The sequence below is a fragment of the Arvicanthis niloticus genome, chromosome 8 (genome assembly GCF_011762505.2).
Source record: "Arvicanthis niloticus isolate mArvNil1 chromosome 8, mArvNil1.pat.X, whole genome shotgun sequence".
Taxonomy (NCBI): Eukaryota; Metazoa; Chordata; class Mammalia; order Rodentia; family Muridae; genus Arvicanthis; species Arvicanthis niloticus.
This window is the reverse complement of record NC_047665.1, coordinates 63,942,797-63,965,520: the sequence shown is the minus strand read 5'-3', so window position 1 is coordinate 63,965,520 and position 22,724 is coordinate 63,942,797. Positions and strand designations below refer to the sequence as shown.

At 39.0% G+C, this 22,724-nt stretch overlaps 1 protein-coding gene across 5 annotated transcripts in view; it reads left to right on the top strand.

Moving 5' to 3' along the window:
- Mindy3 (MINDY lysine 48 deubiquitinase 3) overlaps positions 1–22,008 on the top strand; it is a 76,439-nt gene extending 54,431 nt beyond the window's left edge. For 4 of the 5 annotated variants that reach the window (XM_034510224.2, XM_076939498.1, XM_034510225.2 and 1 more), the window contains 5 exons: positions 4,009–4,081; positions 13,526–13,598; positions 14,746–14,833; positions 18,175–18,246; positions 21,069–22,008. In XM_034510224.2, coding sequence (XP_034366115.1) covers positions 4,009–4,081; positions 13,526–13,598; positions 14,746–14,833; positions 18,175–18,246; positions 21,069–21,218 — 456 coding nt within the window. In that variant the 3' untranslated portion in view covers positions 21,219–22,008. Of the gene's footprint in view, positions 1–4,008; positions 4,082–13,525; positions 13,599–14,745; positions 14,834–18,174; positions 18,247–19,416; positions 19,553–21,068 lie in introns of all 5 variants that reach the window. The other variant, XR_013112290.1, reaches the window with a different exon arrangement.
- The last annotated feature ends 716 nt before the right edge of the window (positions 22,009–22,724 follow it).

Here is a 22,724-nt window from a genome sequence, read left to right as displayed (position 1 = left end):
GGAAATCCAGTCTTCCTTATATGGTTAAAGAGACCTTTCTCTGCCTATTAACCTATTTTTAACAATTTATTACTTTGTGTGTGTGTGTGTGTGTGTGTGTGTGTGTGTGTGTGTGCGCGCGCGCGCGTACACACACACAAGTCAGAGAAAGACTTGGAGGAATTTTCCTTCCACCATATGATTAACAGGATTGAGTTCAGGTTGTGAGCCTTCCTCACGGGGCCATCTTGATGGTGTTAGTTAAGCTCCCTTTGCATGCCAGGCTTCATTTTGGGGCTCTATTCTGCACTGCTGGCCAGCATGCCACACCGCTTTATCAGCACCATCTTCCTGTCCCCATCTCTTTGTGCTCATGACTGCTTGGCTAGTTAAGACCTTTGGTGGCTCTTTTGTGGAAATTCTAAGAGTTTTTTCTATTTCTATGAGAAACGATACTAGAATTTTAGTAGATACTGCATTGAATCTACAAACCATCCTGGGCAGTATGAACATTTTAACAATGATAATTCTTCTCCTTCATGATTATAAGAGACTAAAATGAATAATTAATACCAAAAAATAACCTAGAAAATTAATTTCCTTGAGACAAGTATAACTAATTATATTAAAAAGTAAAAGAGGAAGTTGTGCTTTCAACTCTGAATCCAGCACTGCACTGACACCAAAAGTAGACAGTGGCTGCACGAGAAAAGTCAGGCAAGGTTGGTAATGCCTATGATTGCAGCACACAGGAGGCTGGGGGAGGGGAGGCATGGCCTCCACACCAGGAAGAGAAAATGGGAGGAAAAGAGGGAAGCCAGTATCCTTGATGGATATAGGTAGAAGATTCCTCAGCACATGTGAGCACATGGAATTCAGCATCATGTAAAACAGATAGTCTACGTGGAATTTTCAAATGTTATGTAATACCTAGTAGTAAATAGTAACTAGTACCCAGCCCAGTAACCTAAGCCCCACCTACTTCTTCTATTCTCCCGAGTAATTGGCTATAACAACTTTTATTTAACTAGTAGCTTTAAATTGGGGAATGAGGTTTATGCAGCATCATTTGGTGTACATGAAGATCTGCTTGTTGGAGGCAGCCGGATCTTGGGGGCCAATACTTAGCATCTGAGTCCATAGCAGCACCAGACCTACAAGCTTATCCACATCTGGGACTGTGTTGCTGGATATGAGGATGTTCCAAAATATACCAATCAACAAATGTGACAGACCCATCACACAAAAGAGAAGGATACAAACTCTGTGATTATCTTACTAGATGTGGAGGGATGGGGGGTAAAAGCATATGACAAAATTCAGTTTGTTTAGATGAGAAAGACTCTTTACCAAGATTTCTATAGAAGGCATTCACCTCAGCACAGTAAAGGCCTTATGCAAGAAGCCCACAGATTCTCAACAGTGAAATACTGAAAGCTTTTCCTCTGAGCTCTGGAAGAGGACAAAACCTTCTACACTCAGTCTTTGTGTTTGCCATAGTGTTGAGTGTCCTTGCCAGAACAATCAGGCAAAAGAAAAGGTGTCCAGCTGGAAGTAGAAGAAACAGTCACCTGATGATGGTGGGATCTTACAGAGGACATGATACATACATCTTGGAAACACTGTTGAAGCTAGCAAACGGAGTGAAGCACAGTATGTCAGCCTCCATTGATAATAGCTACAAAAGAGTACTGAGGAATAACTAAAGCAAGGACTTCAAGATCTGCACTCAGAAAGCCGTGACCCATCAGTGACTGAAATTAAAGGAACATAAACATAGGACGATGCCTTTAGTCGTGAAATGGGAAAAGTAAGAGTCTTAGTTTTTAGACAAGAAAAGCCTGATTTTTCCCCCTCTATAGTTTTAAGTAATGTTTAGAAATTTTGTGGACTTTTAAAGTGCATCAAACTTATCTTCTCATCACTAATTGATATTACAGAAGGTTGGGTGGAAAAGACAAATAGGAAAAATGAGTGTCCATTTGCACACAGTTGAAACCTCTGCTCTCAAGCTGCTCCCAGCCAGCACTGCGCATGTGGTCATCACTGATTCCCACAGACCTACAGAAGAGAACTGAAGGAGGAAGGGAGGGAGGGAGGAAGGGAGGAAGGATTATGAATAGTCCAAGGAGCTAATGCTTATACTAGAATAAATTTAGAATCTAGACAGCTAAGGAATAATACTATCTCCAATGTTAACAGTTTCTCCAAGAATCTTGAGAACTAGCAGACAATCCTAGCTTCAGTCCAGAAATACATTGAAGGCTATATTGGTGATGTGAGTTTTAAGAAGCATTGTTCGAGAAGCTTGTTATGTTCTTAATTAGTAGAATGCTTACCTAATGTGGGTGAAGTCCTGGATTCTATCTCAGCATCTTATAACCTGGAGAGAACTGCATATATATTATTCCAACACTCAGTGGACAGGTGCCAGAAGATCAGAAGTTCAAGATCATCCTTAGCTTCATAATGAGTTCATAGCCAACCTGGTATATGTGAGACAGTCCAAAAATAAAATAATGTGTGAAATATGTAAGCAAACATGATTTACAACTCTCTAGTGCCTACCAAAATTACAAATCATTCTTCCTATGATCCAGCAACCCACAGTAGGTCTCTACAAATACAGTTAAGCTTGCATAAGACTATTCCTTCACATTGGTTTGATGCATTGATTATGATAGCAAAAAATTAGACAGAGCCCACCTATCTAGCAAGTAAGGAACTGAATTACAAATTCAGAACAACATTGAAAGTTAAACCAAAAACAGCAGTGCTTGACATGTGCAAAATCACACTGAACATGTAGGAAAGGTCTTTGGGGTGGAAAGCATGAAAGATAACATCCACGACTGAATCCACTGAATCATACAAAATGGCAAGACTTTTCACCCTTTTTTCTGGAGTACATAAAAGTATGTAAGTCTTGTGTGATTACATTGTTTTGGTTCCCATTCCTGATTTTTCATAAGAATGGAACATGCTGTTCATCCTGAGGAGGGTAGTCCCGGGGATCAGGTAAGACTTCCTCTCACTGGTTCTTTAGTTCCTTCCTTTAAAAATGAGATAAGGATGGCTGAGGCTAGAAGTGAGAATATCTTTCTTTAAAATTTGCCCATAAAACATTTTAAATTTTAACATTTATACCTCAAAGCTGTTGTGTTTTGCTTTCTGTGCTTGATTTGGTTTGAGATGATTTTGCTGTGTAGCCCTGGTTAGGGGTTTGAGATGGTGCAAAGGGATGCCTATTCTCAGATGAGGTGTGTCTCATTGAACACAAATATAATTGAAAGCTCAGACAGAGGCTACAACCAGTCATCAACACAAGGCCCTCAATTCTGCATTCTTGTCAGCAGAGGTAGGATGTCACAGTGGCTTAGATATGTGCAATGAGGCCATATAAAGAAGCAATGGCAATTGAGCACTGTGCATCTCTGCTGCAGTTTTGATGAATAGTGCTGCCCACTGTGTTGAAAAAACTCCATCTCTGAAGGCAAAGGAGTAACCCTGCCATATGAACTTTTTGGAAGCTAAATTGGACATGCAGAACGTGATAAATGTGTTCCATTGCTCTTTCCTAATGTGAAGACTGGCATTACAATCCTATGTATGATTGAACTTTAGTCTTTGCAATTAGAAAAATCTGTTTTGATTCCTTGAAAACTAGAGTCTCTTTCTGCCATAGTTTTGTTTCATTGGAAATTAGAGGGTATTTTAAGTTATATATTTCTTTACATAAACAATAGTATAAAATATACTTACAAGTCATGGGTTCTCTGAATACTGAATTTTATATTAATTGCTTTTATAATGTTGGCATGAAATCCTTTTAGTTTTCTGTGGCTTATGTCTCATTTCCATCCTTGAAAAGTAAAATTGAGCACTGGAGAGAGTTGGTGATTTCTCTGGCCACTCACCTATGCTACAGTTATTCCGATTACAAATGCCATCATTCCTCCACCACACTCGAATGTTCACTGTTAATATCATGGTGCTGCATCTGGTTGACAGCATTCATTTTATTTTTAGGATATGGCTTTAGTTGCCCCTGAAGCGCCTTCGGAACAAGCCAGAAGAGTTTTTCAAACCTATGATCCAGAAGGTAAAATCTATGGTCCTGTCAATATATTGATATCTTTATGTTTAAAATATTGATACTCAGGTTTTATTCAAAAGATGAGTTGGAATATTAAATGGAAGAGACAGGTGGTAGGGTTTTTTTGGTTTTTTTTTTTTTTCGAACTCAGAAATCCGCCTGCCTCTGCCTCTCAAGTGCTGGGATTAAAGGTGTGCACCACCACTGCCCAGCGGTGGTAGTTCTAAAAAAAAAAAAAAAAAAAAAAAAAAACTTAGGAGGAGAAGCATCTAAATGGAAATCAAAGAGACCAAGCAGCAAAGGTAACAGACTGTGGCTCCCATCATCCCATCAAATTCTACCACTGAGTGACGGTGCTTCTTCAGATCCTGACTTTCTACTTCTACTAGATATCAAAGGTCAGGATTCACTTATGTAATAGTCTTTTTTACTTCCTGATCTTAATAAACATCGAATGACCAGATCAAGGCCGTGAGAGACAGCTCAGCAGTTAGAGCACTGGCTGTTCTTACAGACGATCCAGGTTTGGTTCCTAGCACCCATAAGTGGGCTCACCTATAATTCCAGCTCCAGGGCATCTGACACACAGACACACACACACAAACACACAAGGTATGGTGGGGCTGTGTGTGGAGGGAGAGACAATAAAATGTAATTGAAAAAAAAAAAATCTTCATGTGGAAGAATGTCATCCTGATCATTTACCCTCTGATCTCAGATTTATTCTACCAAAAATGAGTTTTGAAAATTGTACATGTATATCATTTATATGTCCACTGAGGAGTTTTGATGGCCTTTTGTTTCTGTACTGAGTTAAACATTATGCCTTAACCCTGCACCTGCCTCCCTTAAAGACAACTTATTCATACATAAATTAACACATAGAGACCAAAGTTTTTAGGTCATGGGAGTGCTTTGGAGCTCTGAAGACCTCTGTTGTTCTTGTGTCTTCTGTCTTCAGCATTAAGCTCTTTACTCTTGACACCTGTCCTTCCTCCTAGCAAGGCTACTTTCTAAGGGTTCTGCTGACACATGTGTTGTTGATGAGTGACAGGAAAGACTGAAAATGAAAATTCATGGCACTGCTAAGCCTTAAGCTTGCTTAGCCAGGAGCACTGAGGAGAAAAACCTACCTTGTTAAGGTAACTCGTCATAGGAAGCGGTATTTTCAGGGAGAAGAACACATTTTGCTTGCTTACATTTTATTTAATATTTCAGTTTATACAACCTTGCTTTACTAACACACATAGAAATCTGGAGATGAAAATCTTTTTCCTTAATACTTTTTTTCCTCTCTAGTAGAAGCATGAATTATATTGCTTGATATGAGTTGTCTTATATTCCTCACCATGACAATAAAGTAGATGAATGGACTTGCACTGGCAGGCCAGCCACCACCAGTAGCACTTTATCTCAGACAGCACATCTTACACTTGCTTTGGGTTTTTTAAGACTTACTTTTATTTTGTATATGTGTATGTGCCAAGCGTAGTGGTTGGATAATAATACCACATGTATGTAGGTACTCTCTGAGGCCTGAGAAGGTGTCAGAATCCCTAAAGCTGGAATTAAAAGTGGTTGAGAGGCACCCAATATGAATCCCGACATTTTCTGCAAAAGCAGCAAGCATGCTTAACTACTGAGCTGTCTCAGCCCCTACATATTCCAACTTCTAAACATAATGGTGGCTGGTATTACAACTTAGAAAACATTTGACCTCCATGAATATATTAAAGCCATGGAGTGCTTTAGTTTAATATTAAACTTTTAATTTAATATTTATTGTTTAATACTAATATTAATGTTTATTATTAATTTAACTAGTTTGATGTGGATATTAATATTAATTATTAATATTAATCAGCTAATGGTGATTTAATATTAATTTAATATTAAAGCCCCATGCGTGTGGCTGGTAATATGGGTCAGTTAGGAAAGTATTTGCTATGCTGGCATAAGGAAGTAAAATTTAGCTTCCCAGAACCCACGTATAAGGTCGCCATGTTGGTGTGTGCTTATGATCCCACTGCTGAGGACATAGAGACAGGAAGATCTCTGAACCTCACAGGTGGCCAGCTAGCCAAGCTAAATCATCGAGCTCTGGGTTCAGTGAGAGACCTGCCTCAATAGTAAGGTGGAAAGGGAGTGAGGAAAAGACCCAATATCCTCCTCTCACCTACACACATGTAAGTGCACACATACCCTTATGAAAACGTGTGTGTGTGTGTGTGTGTATACATATATATATATGTATATGTATATATTTATACACATACCCACAATAACACACAAAATATTTACCATGAATCTAGGAGATAGATACTATCACTTTTTTCAGTGTTGTTAAACTAATTTTGTGTCACTTTCAAAGGTACATGTGTATTTTTAAGAATCAAGAATAGATTCTAGATGTTCTGGACTAACCAATCTTGACCCCTCCAAACATTACTAATGTCTATTTTATGGCTGAAGTCATAGAGATGCTCTTAACTGCTCAGAACTTGTTGGCAATAGACTACTGCTAATAATTTGGCATTGGCTCTCCATTTGCTTGAGCAATTAGAATAATATGTATTTTAGATTCTTCAAACTTCTAGAAGCCTGCTCCTTATTTTGATGTCAAACCAAGTTATAAGATCAAAGGTGTATTTTTAAATTGCTAAGTTCTCATTTGGAATGTTATCAAAATTTTAATCTTAACAATGCCGTATTATACCATTTTAATTACTTGGCAGTGAGTCATGATTAAATCACAAATTAAAAAATGACAATAATCAACATCTGCTCAGAATGTAGTCAGAACAATTTACCAGGCAGCAAACCTTTATGCACAAACTTTTAAGCAAGTCCACACTTTTATCTCTTGATCATTTTGTGGAGAAAAGTATTTGGATCTGGGCATTGCTCTCAGGTATATGCTATAATAGGAATTTTTCCAGGGTAACAATAATGAAGCTACACTGACAAAAGTGTCAAGACAAATGTAGCAGAGGTGTTTTCTATTATGCTTCCTAAGATGCTGAATGTCAAGTAGAAATGTGTGATGGCCAATAAGCAGAGGGCCTTTTCCAGGTTATTGTTCCTGTGTGCTGGTGGCCAAATACAATCTGTTTTACATTTAGAGGCTCTGGGCTTTTAGCTCTGACTTAACTAAGCAAAATAATATTTTTATCTTTCTAATTCACCAAAGCAAGCTTATGGGCTTGAATGTCTTTGAAAGTTGCTTTCAAACAAATTATTTTATTTAGACCTTAAATTATTTGTAGCTCGACAAGTTGCAGTTACTCTAACCCTTCACATTAAAGATCTGTGCATTTTTAATGATCACAAATGAACTGGAGCCTTTGAAACAAGGTCAGTCTGTCTTGAAAAGGGTGACTACTGTTCAAAATGATGAGAAACAGGAAGGGCCTCTGTACAGTCCTGACCTGCCTAGGACTGGAATGAAGCATGCCAAGTGAGGAACTGCTCCTTTATTCTCTAGTTTGTTACAGGAGTAGGACTTTTAGACACGATTTCTTAAAAGCCATGAAAAGCTGTGCTGCTGGCTGCTAATGGAAAGTAGAGCCAGTCTCTAGGAATGAGTGACTGTGCCTTGTGTGTTCGTGGCGTGGGGTGGGGTGGGGGGGATCAGAACCACTGTCATTTCTAACTACCCTCCAGAGACTTTGTTTGTGTCATTGTAGTTTGGGCATCGGCAGAGTTTGGGCCACTTTCTGCACTATTTTGTGTATATAAAGCCACCATTTTTTGTTGTCATTTCCCTGTCACCCCTCCAGATCTCCCATGTGCCATCTCCTTGTTCTCTCAAATTCTTGTCCTCATTTTTCAATTGTTACATATAAGTATGTTTATGTATTCCCTAATCATAAATACAATCTGCCTAGTCTGTAGTTGTTTATATGTATATGACCTCAGGGATGACCATTTGTGGGTACTGAACTGTGAAGGGCTCTTCCCCAAAGAAAGCTGTGTACCCCTTCTCAGCACTCTTTAGTTGCCTGTAGTACTTTGTCTAGGGAGGAGTGCCCTAAGATTTTCTCCTTCCATGTTAGCGTGTTTATTGTTATCATCTGTGTTCAGGGCTTGTTTAGACAGACATGCTGTTGAGACTTCATGGGTATAGCTTCCCTGACATTCCTAGGAGATAAACTCTCACAGCAGACTTATGTCTCTCTGGCTCCTACAGTCTTTCTGTCCCCTCTTGCACATTGTCCCCTCAGCCTTATGTACAATTGTTGTATCACAGATATCAGTTTGGAAGCTCTTATGTATAATATGTCATCTGCAGATAGGAACAGTTTAACTTCTTATCCTGCCTAAACTCCTTTAATTTCTCTCTCTTGTCTTATTGCTTCAGATTGTGCTTCAAGTACAATATTGAAAAGGAATGGAGATAATGGACAGCCCTGTCTCATTTCTGGTTTCAGTGGGATTGCCACCAGTCTTTGTCCTCTTAGGGTAAAGTTAGCTATATATCAAGTTTCTCATATATAGCTTTTAGTATGTTGAGTGTCTTAGTTAAGGCTTTACTGCTGTGAACAGACACCATGAGCAAAGCAACTCTTAGTGGGTCTCAGTGGATCTTGCTCTGTACATTGACCTTGAACTCAAGAGATCTGCATGCCTGTCTCCTAGTGCTGGGCTTAAAGGTATGGTCTACCACACCTGGATTTAAGTTTTTCTCTATTTAGAACTTACTGTGTCTCAGGCTAGCCTTCAATTTGATATCTGCTTGGCTCTGTCTCCTGGAATTAAAGGTGTGTACCACCTTGCCTGAGCCTTAGCTTTTCATGGCTACTGTTCCTCAAGATCCAGATTAAAAGTCCAAGTAAAAACAATAACCTGTTGAGAACCGCACTAGCCCCACGTTGGGCGCCAAAACATGTTGAGAACCGCACTAGCCCCACGTTCGGGTGCCAAAAAATGTTGGGAGCCTCACTAGCCCCACGTTTGGGTGGCCAAAAATGTTGCGGCCCAAGCAAAATGTTGAAGCCCGGGCTGCCCCGCGTTTGGAGGCCACTGTATCCCAGTCCAAGCTGCCGCTGTGGTCCGAGGGACGGGGTTCAGCAAGAGGGAGAGTGAAGACAGACTGGAAGAATGGAGTCCAGACAGAGTGTATTTCAATCCCATTTACTCTTCAGTCTCTCTTCCTCTAAGTGTCTCCTAAAAGTGTCTGATTCTCTGCCATCTGCCTCTGCCTTTTATATGTCTCACTTCTAAGCCATGCCTTTTGGTCACACCTTTAATCATGCCCTTAGGTCTTGTCTCTAAATCTGATCTCTACACTTCTAAATCATACTCTTAAATTACACACCTTTAATCTCACACACCTTTAATCTCACACACCCAAGGTATCTAAACCAAGATTATTGGAGTGTGCTCAGCTGTTGTAGGCTATTGTAATCCAAGTCTCATGTCAGGGTATATGGCTCAAGATGGCTGCAAAGCTGATAGCCGCTTTCTGCTAAAAGTTGGCCCCCAACAATAACCAAGTAATAATAATGCTTAACATGATATAACTATTCCTTGTTCAATGGCAAACACATAAACAATAAGCTTAGCTGGGTGGGATCTTGCACTTAATCTGTTTATCTCCTTGAACACAGGATTCAGCTCCATTTCACTTCCTGGTGCCTGTTTATTGCTTGAACTAGATATTTAAATGTTTCCTTTCTAAGCTTGCTATGCTTGTTCAAAATGCCCTTCATGAGACTTAACCAGAGAAGAGAACAAAGTCTCTTCTGGGCTTTCTTGAGACTTCCATTGTCAGTGCAATTAATATAAATCTCTTTACCTTAGCCTCAGGTAGACTCTTCAGACAAGGGGCAAAGTACAGCTACATCCTTCACCAAAGTATCTCAAGAACAGTCTCTTGGCCACATATTAAAATTCTTCTCTGAAACTTGTAGAGCCAGGCTTCCACATTTCAAATCACCCTCAGCAACAAAGTCTTCCATATTCCTACTCAGATAGCCCATTAAGCCCCACTTAAAACATTCCACTTAATCCAAAGTCCCCAAATCCATATTTGTCCAAATAAAATCATGGTCAGACCTATCCCAGCAATACCCCAGTCCAGTACCCCAGTACCAACTTCTGTCTTAGGGTTTTACTGCTGTGAACAGACACCATGAGCAAAGCAACTCTTATAAGGACAATATTTAATTGGGGCTGGCTTACAGGTTCAGAGGTTCAGTCCACTATCATCAAGGCAGGAAGCATGGCAGCATCCAGGCAGGCATGGTGCAGAGGAGCTGAGAGTTCTACCTCTTCATTTGAAGGTCACTAAGAGAAGATTGCTTCCAGGCAGCTAGGACCAGAGTCTTAAAGCCCATGCCCACAGTGACACACATACTCCAACAAGGCCACCCTATCAATAGTGCCACTCCCTGCGCCAAACATATTCAAACCACCATAGTTGAGGTATGTTCCCTCTAGTCCTGGTCTCTCTAGACTTTTATTATGAAAGCATATTGGATTTTTGTCAATTTTTCTGCATATATTGAGATGATCATGTGATTTTTGTTGTTAATTCCACTTACATGACTTACTACATTTGCTGACTGCTTGGGTTCAACCACCCCTACATGTTCAACATAAAGCCAACTTGGTTATGGTGGAGAATCTTCTTGATATATATCTGCATTTGGTTTGCCAGTATTTTATTGGGGATTTTTGAGTCTGTATTTTCTGGAAATAATGGCTTATAGTTTTCTTTTGTGTGGGTCTGTAAGAAATTTTGGGTATTCAAGTGACAGTGGCTACACAGATGGAGTATAGGATGCGCCTGCTGTTTTCTTCTTTCTCTCTCCCTCTCCCCCATCTGTCTTTCTTTCTCTCTTTCTCTACTCTCTTTCTCTATTTCTCTTTTTTTCTTTTTTTCTGTCTGTCTGTCTTTTTTATTTGTTTAATAATTTAAGGATTGGTTGTAGATCTTTGACAGTCTGGTAGGATTATGTTGTGAAACCCTCATCTCTCTGGTCCTACACTGTTTTTAGTCCGAAGGCTTCTTTGTTACTGTTTCTATTTCATAATTTGTTGTGGGCCTGTTTAGGTTGTTTATCTCCTTTTGGTTTAATTTTGGCAGTTTGAATGAAACTAGAGATACTTTTTTTTTTTTTTTTAATGATTTTCCAATATAATGTAGTACAGGTTTTTAAACTATTCATTCCCTTATCATCTGAATTTTTTTGGTGTTTATTGTAATATTTCCCTTTTCACATCTGATTCTATGAATTTGGATTTGTCTTCCTTTCTTCCTTTCTTCCTTTCTTCCTTCCTTACTGTCTGCCTTCCTTCCTTCCTTTTTTTTTCTTTTGATGAGTTGAGCCAAGAGTCTGTCTTGTTATCATCTCAGATGAACCAGCTTTTAGATTTGTTGTTTTCTGTGTTTCTATTCCTATAATGGCTACAGATTTTTATTTTCTCTTGTTGCATACTGGTTTTGAGTTTCATTTGTTTTTGATTTTCAAATGTTTGAAATGCATCATTAAGTTATTTGTTTGTACTCTGCAATTTTTTTTAATTTAGGCACTTGGGGTTATAAAGTTCCCTCTTAAAATTGCCCCCTTTGTGTGACAGACATTTTGTGTTTTCATGTCACTCCAGGACCATTTTTATTCCTACCTTGATTTCTTGTTTGACCTATTTATCATTCAGTAATCAGTTATTTAATCGCCAAGAGTTTGTGCACTTATTAGAGATTTGCTTGCTGTTTAAGCTTTGTTGCATTATGGCCAATTATTTCAACCTTTCTAAATTTAGTATTTGAGTCCTGGGTTGAGTTCTATTTTAGAGAAGTATCTAAGGGCTGCTGAATATGATATGTATTCTTTGATATTTGGGTGGAATATTCTGTATCTGTTAAGACCATTTAATGTATGATATCATTTAATTCTCATGTTTCTCTGTTTATTTTTTTCCCAAAAGACCAGTCTCTTAGAGAAAGTGGCTTGTTGAAACCACATGTTAATGAATTGATGCTAATCTCTCTGCATGAACATAGTAGGCTAGGACAGAGAACAGGATGTGTGGGCTAGGTTGGGCCTGAAGGTTGGATTTTGCTTAGGTAGAATGAAGTCAGATGAACTCCAGGGGGACGGATTGGCACACAGAATGTGAGTTCTGGTCTATGTCTTGAATGTGAAAGCAGATCTGGGGTTGGAAGAGGTGTGCGGAGCAGACAGACCATCAGATGGAGTTCTTGGCTAGATGCTGATACAAGATGGATTGTACGTGGCTGGGCAGAGAGATTAGATACAGAAAGCAAGGAGCCTGCAGATTGTAAGCAGGTGTCATGCTCCTATGTTGAGCCTGGAGTTTGCAGACAGCACATTTGCCTCCATTGCATTTCAGCTTTGGCTTTTTTTGTGTGAGTGTGTTGTTGCTGTTTTGTCCTGTTTAGTTGGAATGACTTTAATTGAATCATTAGCTATTAGTTAATGTGAAGCCTCTTTCAAGATTTTTTTTCTTACTTTTATACCATCAGTTATCTAAATAGAAATGGATCACTAGATTTAGTAAAATGAAACTATAACAAACAGAATTTGTGCTGGGTTGTAGTGACTCATGCCTTTAATCCCATCACTCTGTAGGCAGAGACAGGCATGAGTTTGAGGCCAGCCTGATCTACAGAACAAGTTCCAGAACAGGCAAGAAATACACAGAGAAATGGTTTTGAAGACAAACAAACAAAAGAATTTGTTGTTAGTAATTCTTTTCACTTGATTTCTTCATGACAATTTAAAGATTTAGCTAATTACTGAATAGTGTTGTCATTTTAAGTGGAGTTTTTACCCATTTGCAGGTTTATGATGTTCTTTTATTTAAAAAAAAAGTTTAACTTTACAGTTTAATTTTTTATTTTTTAAATTTTATTTACATTTCAGATGCCATCCCCTTTCCCCATTTCCCCTCCCTAAAAAACCCCTATCCCATGCCCCCTTTTCCTTTTTGCTTTTATACAATTTTTAAAAATGTTAATCAAAGGCTTTATAAGTTCGGTAATGCTCAATCAGAAGTGTAACCCAATACCCAACCTAGATATATAAACTATCTTTGACTGGTGGAGACACATGAACATCTGCCTCCATGCCCCCCCCCCTTCTCTCTCTCATCACCTAGCTTCTCCTCTCCTTCATTTTCTCCTCTCCTTACTCCATCTCTTCCTCTCGATACTCCTTCCCCCTTAGCTCCTCCTACATATCACCCTTCCTGTTAAAATAAAACTTTTCTCTTTTTAAGTCTGCTTTTTTTCCTCCCTTGAAGATAAATCTTTGCCTGTATGTCTAAGAAAGTTCATCTGAGCAAGTACCAAGGAGCAATGAGATTTATTGCAAAAACATACATAGTTCTTCAACTCCTTGTATTTCTATGAAGTGATTCTCTCCTCCCCAAAACCTGATCAGAAAAGTTCTTATTCCAACTTCTCTTTAACATGTTTTCCAGATAATGGATTCATAGCTGACTCCCTTCTAGAAGATGTCATGAAAGCCTTGGACCTTGTTTCAGATCCTGAGTAGTGAGTGCAACTGAAGTGTTATTTCGATCACTCAAAAAAAACTCCATCAAGTTGAAACATTATATACATTTTTACCCTTTTTCAAAAAATGATGCTAAACCTATATAACAAACCAATAAAAATTTAGGGAAAAAGGCCTAATCCAATTTGAGGACAGAGGTTAACATACCTATTATACATACTGTTGCCTCTTGACTCTCCATTGGGTTGTCTTGCTTTTTAAAATAAGTCTTTCACTATAATTTGAAATTTTTCTATCTAAAAAGATTTCATTCTTTGAGATTTTATATATGTAATTTCATTGAAAATAGTGACTTTGCCTTTGTCTCAGATTGCAATCTAATGGCCTTCCTTGAACCCTCTGAATCCTTTGCATAGAGCACAATGATACCAGATGATGCTGAGGCTGTGACAGTCATGCTCTAGCATCTCCTGGAGCCGAGCCACATGTCACTGAACCTGGCTAGAGACCTTACACAGATGTAACTTTTATAATACACGTTTTAAAAGTTTACCCCTGAACACATGGCTGGACATACAGGGCTCATCCACTCTGGTTGCTGCTGGACCAGCAAAGGCCATGCCACTCACTGTAGTTCCCCAGACTCAAGCTTTATGTCTGTGGCCCTCAAGTTAGATTGTCCACGGTTGGTAAGCATCTATCTCATCTAGTTCTTAAAGTAACATTTTGAAAGGCATGTTTTTATTATCTGATCTACCCTTGCCTCTTGGCTTGTTCCAACTCCTGGAGCCTAAAATAATTTTTAGAAAAGTAAATGTTCCATTTGATTGTTGAATTCAGGACCTAGGGAGCAAATAGAATCTGCCTTTGGGAGGTTATACCCTGAGTTTATAAGCTTTGGTTTTTAAATTACTTTACCTAATAAGGAACAATATTCTAAAGTCATCGTCATAATTTAAATTTTAAATAGTAACAGATTACTCTGATTTAAAAATAGCCAAGTTTTGGCAAATTAAGTGTCATTCCTGTGTATTTGTCATTAAAGTTCTAAAAAGAACAGCTCTTAGGAATTTGGCATCCAAACGTGTAGCACTAGAAATTTAATCATGAAAGAACAAAATAGTTTCGTGGGGTTTTGTCTAGTTTGGTATTCACTGTTTTTCTTTTTCTTTATTCTTCCTATAGTATAAATCTCATGAAGAATAAATTAGATCCAGAAGGATTAGGAATCATATTGTTGGGTCCATTTCTTCAAGAATTTTTTCCTGATCAGGTAACATATTCAACAGAATATATTGACTCATTTTTTCTGTTGAGATGATCATCTATGAACAGGAAATTTTTTTTCCTAAAGTGTAGATGTGAGACTGAGAAAAAACCTATTATATAAAGGCCTTTCCATGCAGAGGTCAGGAAAACATGTATGAGTCCGTATGGCTGTGTAGTACTCAGAAAACACACCTGAGGCAGTACACTGAAGTAGGGCCTGGGGTGGGGTGGGGTGGGGTAGGGTGGGGTAGGGTGGGGTGTCTCGATAGCAGTGCACTGCTCTGACAGCATATGCACCAGTACAGTGTTACAGCGCCCAGCGGAGACATTTGTATTCCAATACAGTGTTGCAGTGCTCTGATGTACGTGTGCCAGTATGGTGATAGAGTGTGAGTGTGAGCACAGTGGGCAACGCACAAAGTGACTGCATGTGTGTTATGTTAGTGTGAATGTATGTATATGTATGCTAGTGTGTGTGTTAGTGTATATATGTATGTTAGTGTAGTAGTGTATGTGTATGTAAGTGTGTGTGTGTCACTGTGTGTACATGTATGTTAGTGTATGTGTATTAGTGTGTGTGTTAGTGTGTATGTTAGTGTGTGTCTGTGTATAAGTTAGTGTGTGTGTGTGTGTGTGTGTGTATTTGAAGCTGTGGTTATATCCCAAGAAGGCTGCTGATAGGACATTATTGGAAATATTGATTGTTAGTTTTAAATATGAAACATATTTGTGGGGTTAAAAACTGCTTGTGCGATGTAAGACAGTTATGAGTTCTTTCAGCTGCATGTGTGCTAATTTACAAGATGATGATTAATATGAGTATAATTTGTTAGCTCAAGGAATTGGTAGTTTTATGTTTTGTGAATTCTTTGAGAATTCACACAATGTGTGTGATCATATCCACCCCAGGGCCTCACCATAACTCCTCCCACATCTCCCAACAGTGTGTCCCCTTTTTGTTTTATTTAGTAACCCATTGACTCTAATAAGGGTTACTGCCTTGTGGCAGTATTCCTTGAGGTTGTAGAATGTTCTAGTTCCCTTCTACTCCACAGGAAATGGACTCTTTCTAGTTGGTTGTACTGTGTTCTGAGTCCATCTTAGCATTTGCTTACTTCCCTGTTATTCTCGCAGTCTCCACCCAAGCCTGCTTTTTCTCACCACCCCCGGGACACTGGTTCTCTTTCCTTACACAGCACATGTGCTCCTGCTGTCCTTGTCCTCTGGAGCAGTATACTGCTCGGAATGTAGTGTGTAATATCGAGGTAGAAATGCAGAACCCTGGGGTCTCTCCATGGATCTAGTAAATCGGGAGCCGTGGAGACAGCACAGCCATGTTGAGCCACCTCTGGGTGACTCTACTGGAGTCACCTAGCACACTTAGCACAGCTGCCTTCCTCACAGGCAGCCTTTCCCACTTCTACCTATGCCAGTCCTGTGGGAACTCAGACCCCTATGTCACATTTACCTTCCCACATGAACCACACCACTGGTGTCCTATATCTGTACTCAGCGCACACCCACACTATCCCTCATGCCACCACCATCCGTGGCTGACCCCTACCCGACATGAATAAAAGAGCAGCTCAGCAAACATGTTCGGGTATCTAAGAGTAAGTAAAGTAAATTGCAAAACCAGATCAGAATGGCACCAAGGAAAATACTCAAGTCAGTCAGCTTTACGAATGCCTCAGCTAACTACAGTGCAGGGTATTCTTGTTAGGAGGGAGAAGCCAAGGCGGGGCAGCTGCTTTACAATGAGAACAGCAGAAGCAGCTATCTTCAGTAAGCATATCCTATATGCCTTATAAATGGAGTCAATTATCCCTCAGTTTTGGTAGTGAAGATCAGAACATTTATGAAAAGATTTGATGTCATTCAGCTGGTACCTGGCTTACCCAAGAGCCCATCACTTCTGCCTACCCCAGAGGGAAAGTGCTTCCTGCACCTGTAGCCTTTGTGGTGTTTCCATATGCCACCCAATTAGTTATCTCCTAGAGAATACAAATACTATTCAAGGAAAGAAAATGTTTAATTTGTAAGTTAAAATAAATTGTCAAAATCAGTCACTGTCATCTAAGGAAACACAGTGATCATGTGTACAATTAAGGAAACCATCACCTAAAAGATGAGAGCTTAGATTTTAGCTGCGAAGGGTTACAAGTGAATGTGAAATGTCAAATGTAAAGTCTTCCAGAATAACAACCCAATGATATAAAGTCACATAACATTATTCTCAAACTAATTGAGAAAGCTTTTACTTACCGTTGCCAGGTATTAAGACAACCAGCTTGTATGTTCAGAGAAAACTTTACAGGAAAGATTTGGGCCAGGTCTTAGAAAATTCGAAAGGGGCATTTTAGAAAGAAATGTGTCATTCTTGTTTGAAGCTGGGGGTCAGACTAAAGGGCAGAATGGGCCTTCATTGTTTGGAGATCCTTCCTTGCTCTTAGCATAAGAGAGATAATGAGAGAGGGAGAGGGAAAGGGAAAAAGAGTAGGAGAGGCAGACAGAGAAGGAGAGGAGAAACATTCCCAAAAAGAAAGGCATAGCACAGGAACTGAAAAGTTGAGCTTGGGGAGGAGAAGCTGCTCCAGAGCCTCAAGCCTAGGGAAGCCCTAAACCTTTCCCAGAGCTCCCCCACCTTCCCCACTTTTTCTCACCAAAGTTGCATCCTCTTAGCCCATCTTTTGCTAGGAGCTAAAGCAAGAGTTGCCAGCAGCTCACCTCCCACCTAGTAGAAAAGATCCATGGAGGGACTCTGGCCCAGCTTGATTCATATCCATCCTTTCTTATGTCAGGAATGGCCAGGAAAATGAGCTAAAGAATAGAAAATGGTCTACAGGAAATCAACCAGGAGCCAGGCACTTTGAGCGGGAATACAGTCTTGTTAGGCATGATATGTTGGTTTCTGTGAAATGGTATTTTTTAATATTTCTGATTCAATATTGTGGGCCAAAATGAAGCTATTGGTGACTGTTTATTTGTGGTTTAAATAGAGGTGGGGTTTCTTTGTCCTACATTGAGGAGCAAATGTTTTACAGAGATGTATTAGGAGATATTTATTAGGTGCTTGTCCTTCTTTTAAATGTAATGTACACATCTACTTAAGAGACATGAGCAAGCACAAAAGAGCTTCTGCTGGTCAGGGCTGCTGCGTCCAGAGGCAGCCGTTTCCTCCCTCAGCTTTTCTGGTGGCCAACTCAATACATGTTGTCTTTATCAAGTGATTTCCCAGTAACAATAAAGATTAATAGACTTTTCATCTTTATAATTGTTGCTCATTAGAAATTGCTTGATAAAAAGATATAACTTAAAGTTTTAATAGTCCTTTATTTATAATAGGGCTCCAGTGGTCCAGAGTCTTTTACTGTCTACCACTACAATGGATTGAAGCAGTCAAATTACAATGAAAAGGTATGAGAATTCACAGAGTAACCTGTCTTCAGCTGGGTTGATGAACTCTGCAGGCATGACTGTGTTTGAATCCCCTGCATTTGCTACTTCAGGAAGCTGTTCCAGGAGTCTCCCTGTTGCAACAGATGTGTGAGAACTGGTTGTATTCAATTTTACTAAGATGTAACCTGCCTTCGAGCTATACATGGATCCATGGAGCATTAATTTCACTGTGACAAAATAACTATATGTTTATAATGTATATAATGTTACTCCAGACTGTGGGATTATTTGCAAACCAACAGTTCTGGTTAATCCACAGAAGGTTGTTATTCATTCATTTAAATGCAGAAGTAGATAACACTGACTTGGTTTTTTGGGTTGTTTGTTTGATTGTTTTTGTTGGTTTGGTTTGGTGTGATTTTTTTATTTACCAACATGGCTGTATTGAGTATTTACCCAGTCTTCAGTTTCACACCAGCTTCTGAGATGAGTGTTGTCTGTAGACGGCTGCTTTGCAGAGGGGCCTAAGCACAGGTAAGCAGCTGGTCCAGGGCCAGGAAATGGCAGAGCTGGGACTGAAACTTGTCAGATATAGGCCAGAGCCTGTGCTTTTAGCCACTTTGCTTTGTACCTCTCCTTTCTAAGTCATGGACAGGCACACAGATGCCTAATATCTGGCTAGACCAGCCTCGCTCAAGACAAAAGTTTTGTCTGAGCACTTCACTCCTTTGAATGAAATGCCAGTTTTCTGTGTTCTTGTGGCAAGTCTATTGTCTTTGCATTTATTCTGGGAAAAACCACCATCGGTATAGATACTCTTAGAAGAGTCCTGCCTTTTCAATTTGACCTCACGCTGTTTGGTGGGTGGCTACAGAAACTAGATCATAATGTAAATTAGATACATTACTTTTAGTAAAACCAAAAGGCTAACCAAAACTAAAAGGCTAAATTCTACTTTTATTTTAATAACAAAATATAAATCAAAACCTTTCATATTTGCAAAAATCTTTTCCTGAGTTTATTGCTATCTATAATAGAGTACAATCAGTAAGAGCCCGGGTGCTGTATCTTAGTGTGTATAATGAGTGCTCACCTAGTTGTTGAAGTTTGCCTAGCTTCGTCATCACAAAATATTAATTCACTGCCACAATCCCTGCAAGGTAGTCAAATATTATCCATATTTTACAGATGAGGCCTCTGAGACAGGGAGATTAAGTGACTCACCCAGAGTCACACAGCAAGTCATTGACAGAGCAGGGATTGGAACTGAGTTCCTGATTCCCAATCCTGTCCTTGGTCTGCTTGGTCACGCTACCTGTATATAGTAAGTCTTCAAATCATGCTTGTGACAAGAGTCTGACATACTAACACAAGATCAGAAATTAAGACATATGGAATATTAATATGACATACTATGTAACAACCGTAAAAGCAACTCATGCATGTCATTTATACAAAAGTATAAAGTCATGAAGTTAAGCAGGGGCTAGAAACAGAGCTGAGTGCTTAGTCAGGTACCTTTCAAGATACCAGATTAAAAAATCAGGAGAATGCTAGTCTAGGCTGCAGCCACCAGGCAAGGCAGCAAATACTGTAGAGACCACAGAATAGATCCCACTGCTCTGCAGAGGGGCTTCTGCTCTGACGCTGTGAGCAACTGGAGAAACAGGTCCTGTGTAGCCCTTTTAGACAACGGTTTAGAAAGTAGCACTTTTGTTCTGAGGTTGAAAACTCTGAGTTGTAATTTTAATATGAAAAAAAATGTATTTCACCTTAATGCCTTTGGACTTCCCTAAAAAGTAAAATTTAAAAACCAAATTATGTGGCCTACTAATAAACCATCCTTTACCTATCTATGGCAGCTATGTTTTAAGGGAACTCTTACTGAAAGTGGATAAGCTTGTTTCTTTTGGCTCCTTGGTCACATAGCTTATGGCTTTTATGTTAAAACATAATTGCAATCATGTGTATCAGACACTGGGTAGGTAAAAATAACTATACATACTCTGGAAGGGGGCAGTCCATAGCCATTCCTTTTAATTGCATATTTAATATAAAGTTAATATAGAGTTGCATGTTTAATATACACATTGAATCCTTGATAGTGAGTTAGGGTTCTACTAGAATGTCAAATAATTTCAAGTATTTTCTTTAAAAAATAATCAAAATAATATTTTCTGGTGTCTTCCCAACAAATTATTTTAAATATGACTATTGCCACAGGTTAGTTTACCCTGTCACCCTTCCATGACTCTTGTGTCTGTCTTCACATCTTTTGTGATTTTTTTTTTCCTCCATGATTTTTATACAATGTAAAATATACTCAAGAATGCATTTCAAAAACCATTCAGTCCAGAGACAGCAGATTCCATTAACATATGCATGCACGTCATCTTCACATCTGAAGTGCACAGAAGTACAAATCAGAGGGTATAGCTATACCTTGTTGAGTAGCAAGAACAACCGATTGCCTAGGTAGCCCAGCCAGAGGAAATACAGCATGCCGTGTGAACACTGGGGGAAGACACACCCTGTTGTCCATCATCTGAAGAATTATCTTTCATCTAAAAGTGTATGCTTAGGATTCACCAATTTTTTTTTTTTTGTCTTGATCTGGAATTCTCAGTTTTACCTGTTAACTAACAATTAAAATTTGTGTCACCATCTCATTCACAAATTTATTTTGCAGATGCTATAGTTGGGTATAAGTCCTATCAAAACAGTTCAATGTAAAGCTCCATGTAACAAGCTCTTAGAAACACACTTGCCTGTGATGCTGTCTGTATCCACCTGAGAACTGGCTTGAAACATTAACTGACCTCTGGCTTTCCTCTCGACAGGTAATGTATGTGGAAGGGACTGCAGTGGTTATGGGTTTTGAAGATCCCATGCTACAGACAGACGACACTCCTATTAAACGCTGTCTGCAAACCAAATGGCCATACATTGAGTTACTGTGGACCACAGACCGCTCTCCTTCACTCAACTGAGTTGCCTGAGTATTCGTAAGGAAGATTGTCAAACCAGGTGTTGAAAGGGGATTCATGACTGGCTACATAAAGCTAAACACTGGTATTGTTGATTAACTGTAAATAACAATTAAAAACACATTTTCAGTGTTTAAGATACATTTAAATTATTGTTCTAAAGCTTTATGTTAAAGGTTATCCTGTTTTAATCCTTTCTGTGAAATTTACTAACAAAATTAAGCTTCAATTAAAGTTCATCACTTCTGCAGTCAGAGAATTGGTTGTTACCAGATTATAAACACAATATTATAGCATTTTTATAAATGGCATCAGTCACAGAAACCTGCCTGGAATATCATTTCATTCATTTCATTTTACTGTATTATTTTTAGAAGCCTCCATACCAAAATGCAGAAGTTAATTTTTGTTAATTTTGTTTTTCATTGCTAAAATCTGTTTTCTATCAGAAGTACTAATAAATCACAAATTATCAGCCCTGGTCCTTTGGTAACTAATTTAGCATGTTTACAAAAAAAAAAAAATACTATGTGGGAACTTGGATTTGTTCATGGGTGCACAGGGCTGTGTTTTTACAATGATAGGGGACAGGATCTGTGTGCTGGGTGGTTTTAACTCTGTCACTTTCACTGTATTGCTAAATGCACTTCTCCACCTTTGTTCCTGCAAGCCGGCTCTCTTATATATTTATACACGTGGTAATGCATGAGACCATCTACTGTTACATTAGCATATTGCATTATTTATTATGACCCCAGTTAATACCATAAATAAAGACTTTTCTTTAACTATATCCTTGCACTTTTGCATTAGTGACTCATGATCAACAAGTGCTCATAATGATTTCTGCCTTCAACTTTGCAAACAAAATGTTCCTTGTTCATTGCTACTGTGTGAATGGTGTGGTTTAATACTTTGTATGAATTTTACAAAGTGTCAGTCAACACTTTAAATGAGGGCTAAGGATGTAGCTCAGCAGGTAGGGTGCCTATCAGACGTGAAGCCCTGTGTTCAGTCTTCAATACCAGCATAAAATTGGCATGGTATTGCACACCTGTAACCTCAGCACCTCAGAGTTGGAAGTAAAGATCAAGAGTTTAGGGTGAGATTGAGGTCAGCCTTGGGATACATAAGACTTGGTACTCTGAACTTTTTTTTTTAATATACAAAGATAATAAAGGAAAAGGAAGGCTAGTTCCTTGGAAATGACTGACCAGAAAAGACAGAATCACTTGAGGACCTTTCTTATAATTTGATTTTACATTTTCTAACAATAAAAATGGGCAATGTGGGAAACAAAAGTTGTGCAGAGACTTTAATCAGCCCTGAACTGAACTCCCTTGAACCATGGTAGTTGAAGCCTTGAGATTGGTTAACATCACCCATGTTGACTATACTGGCTAGTTTTGGGTCAATTTGACACAGGTTAGAGTCATCAGAGAGGAGGGAGCCTCAATTAAGAAAATGTCCCCATAATATCATGCTGTAGACAAGCCTGTAGGTCGTATT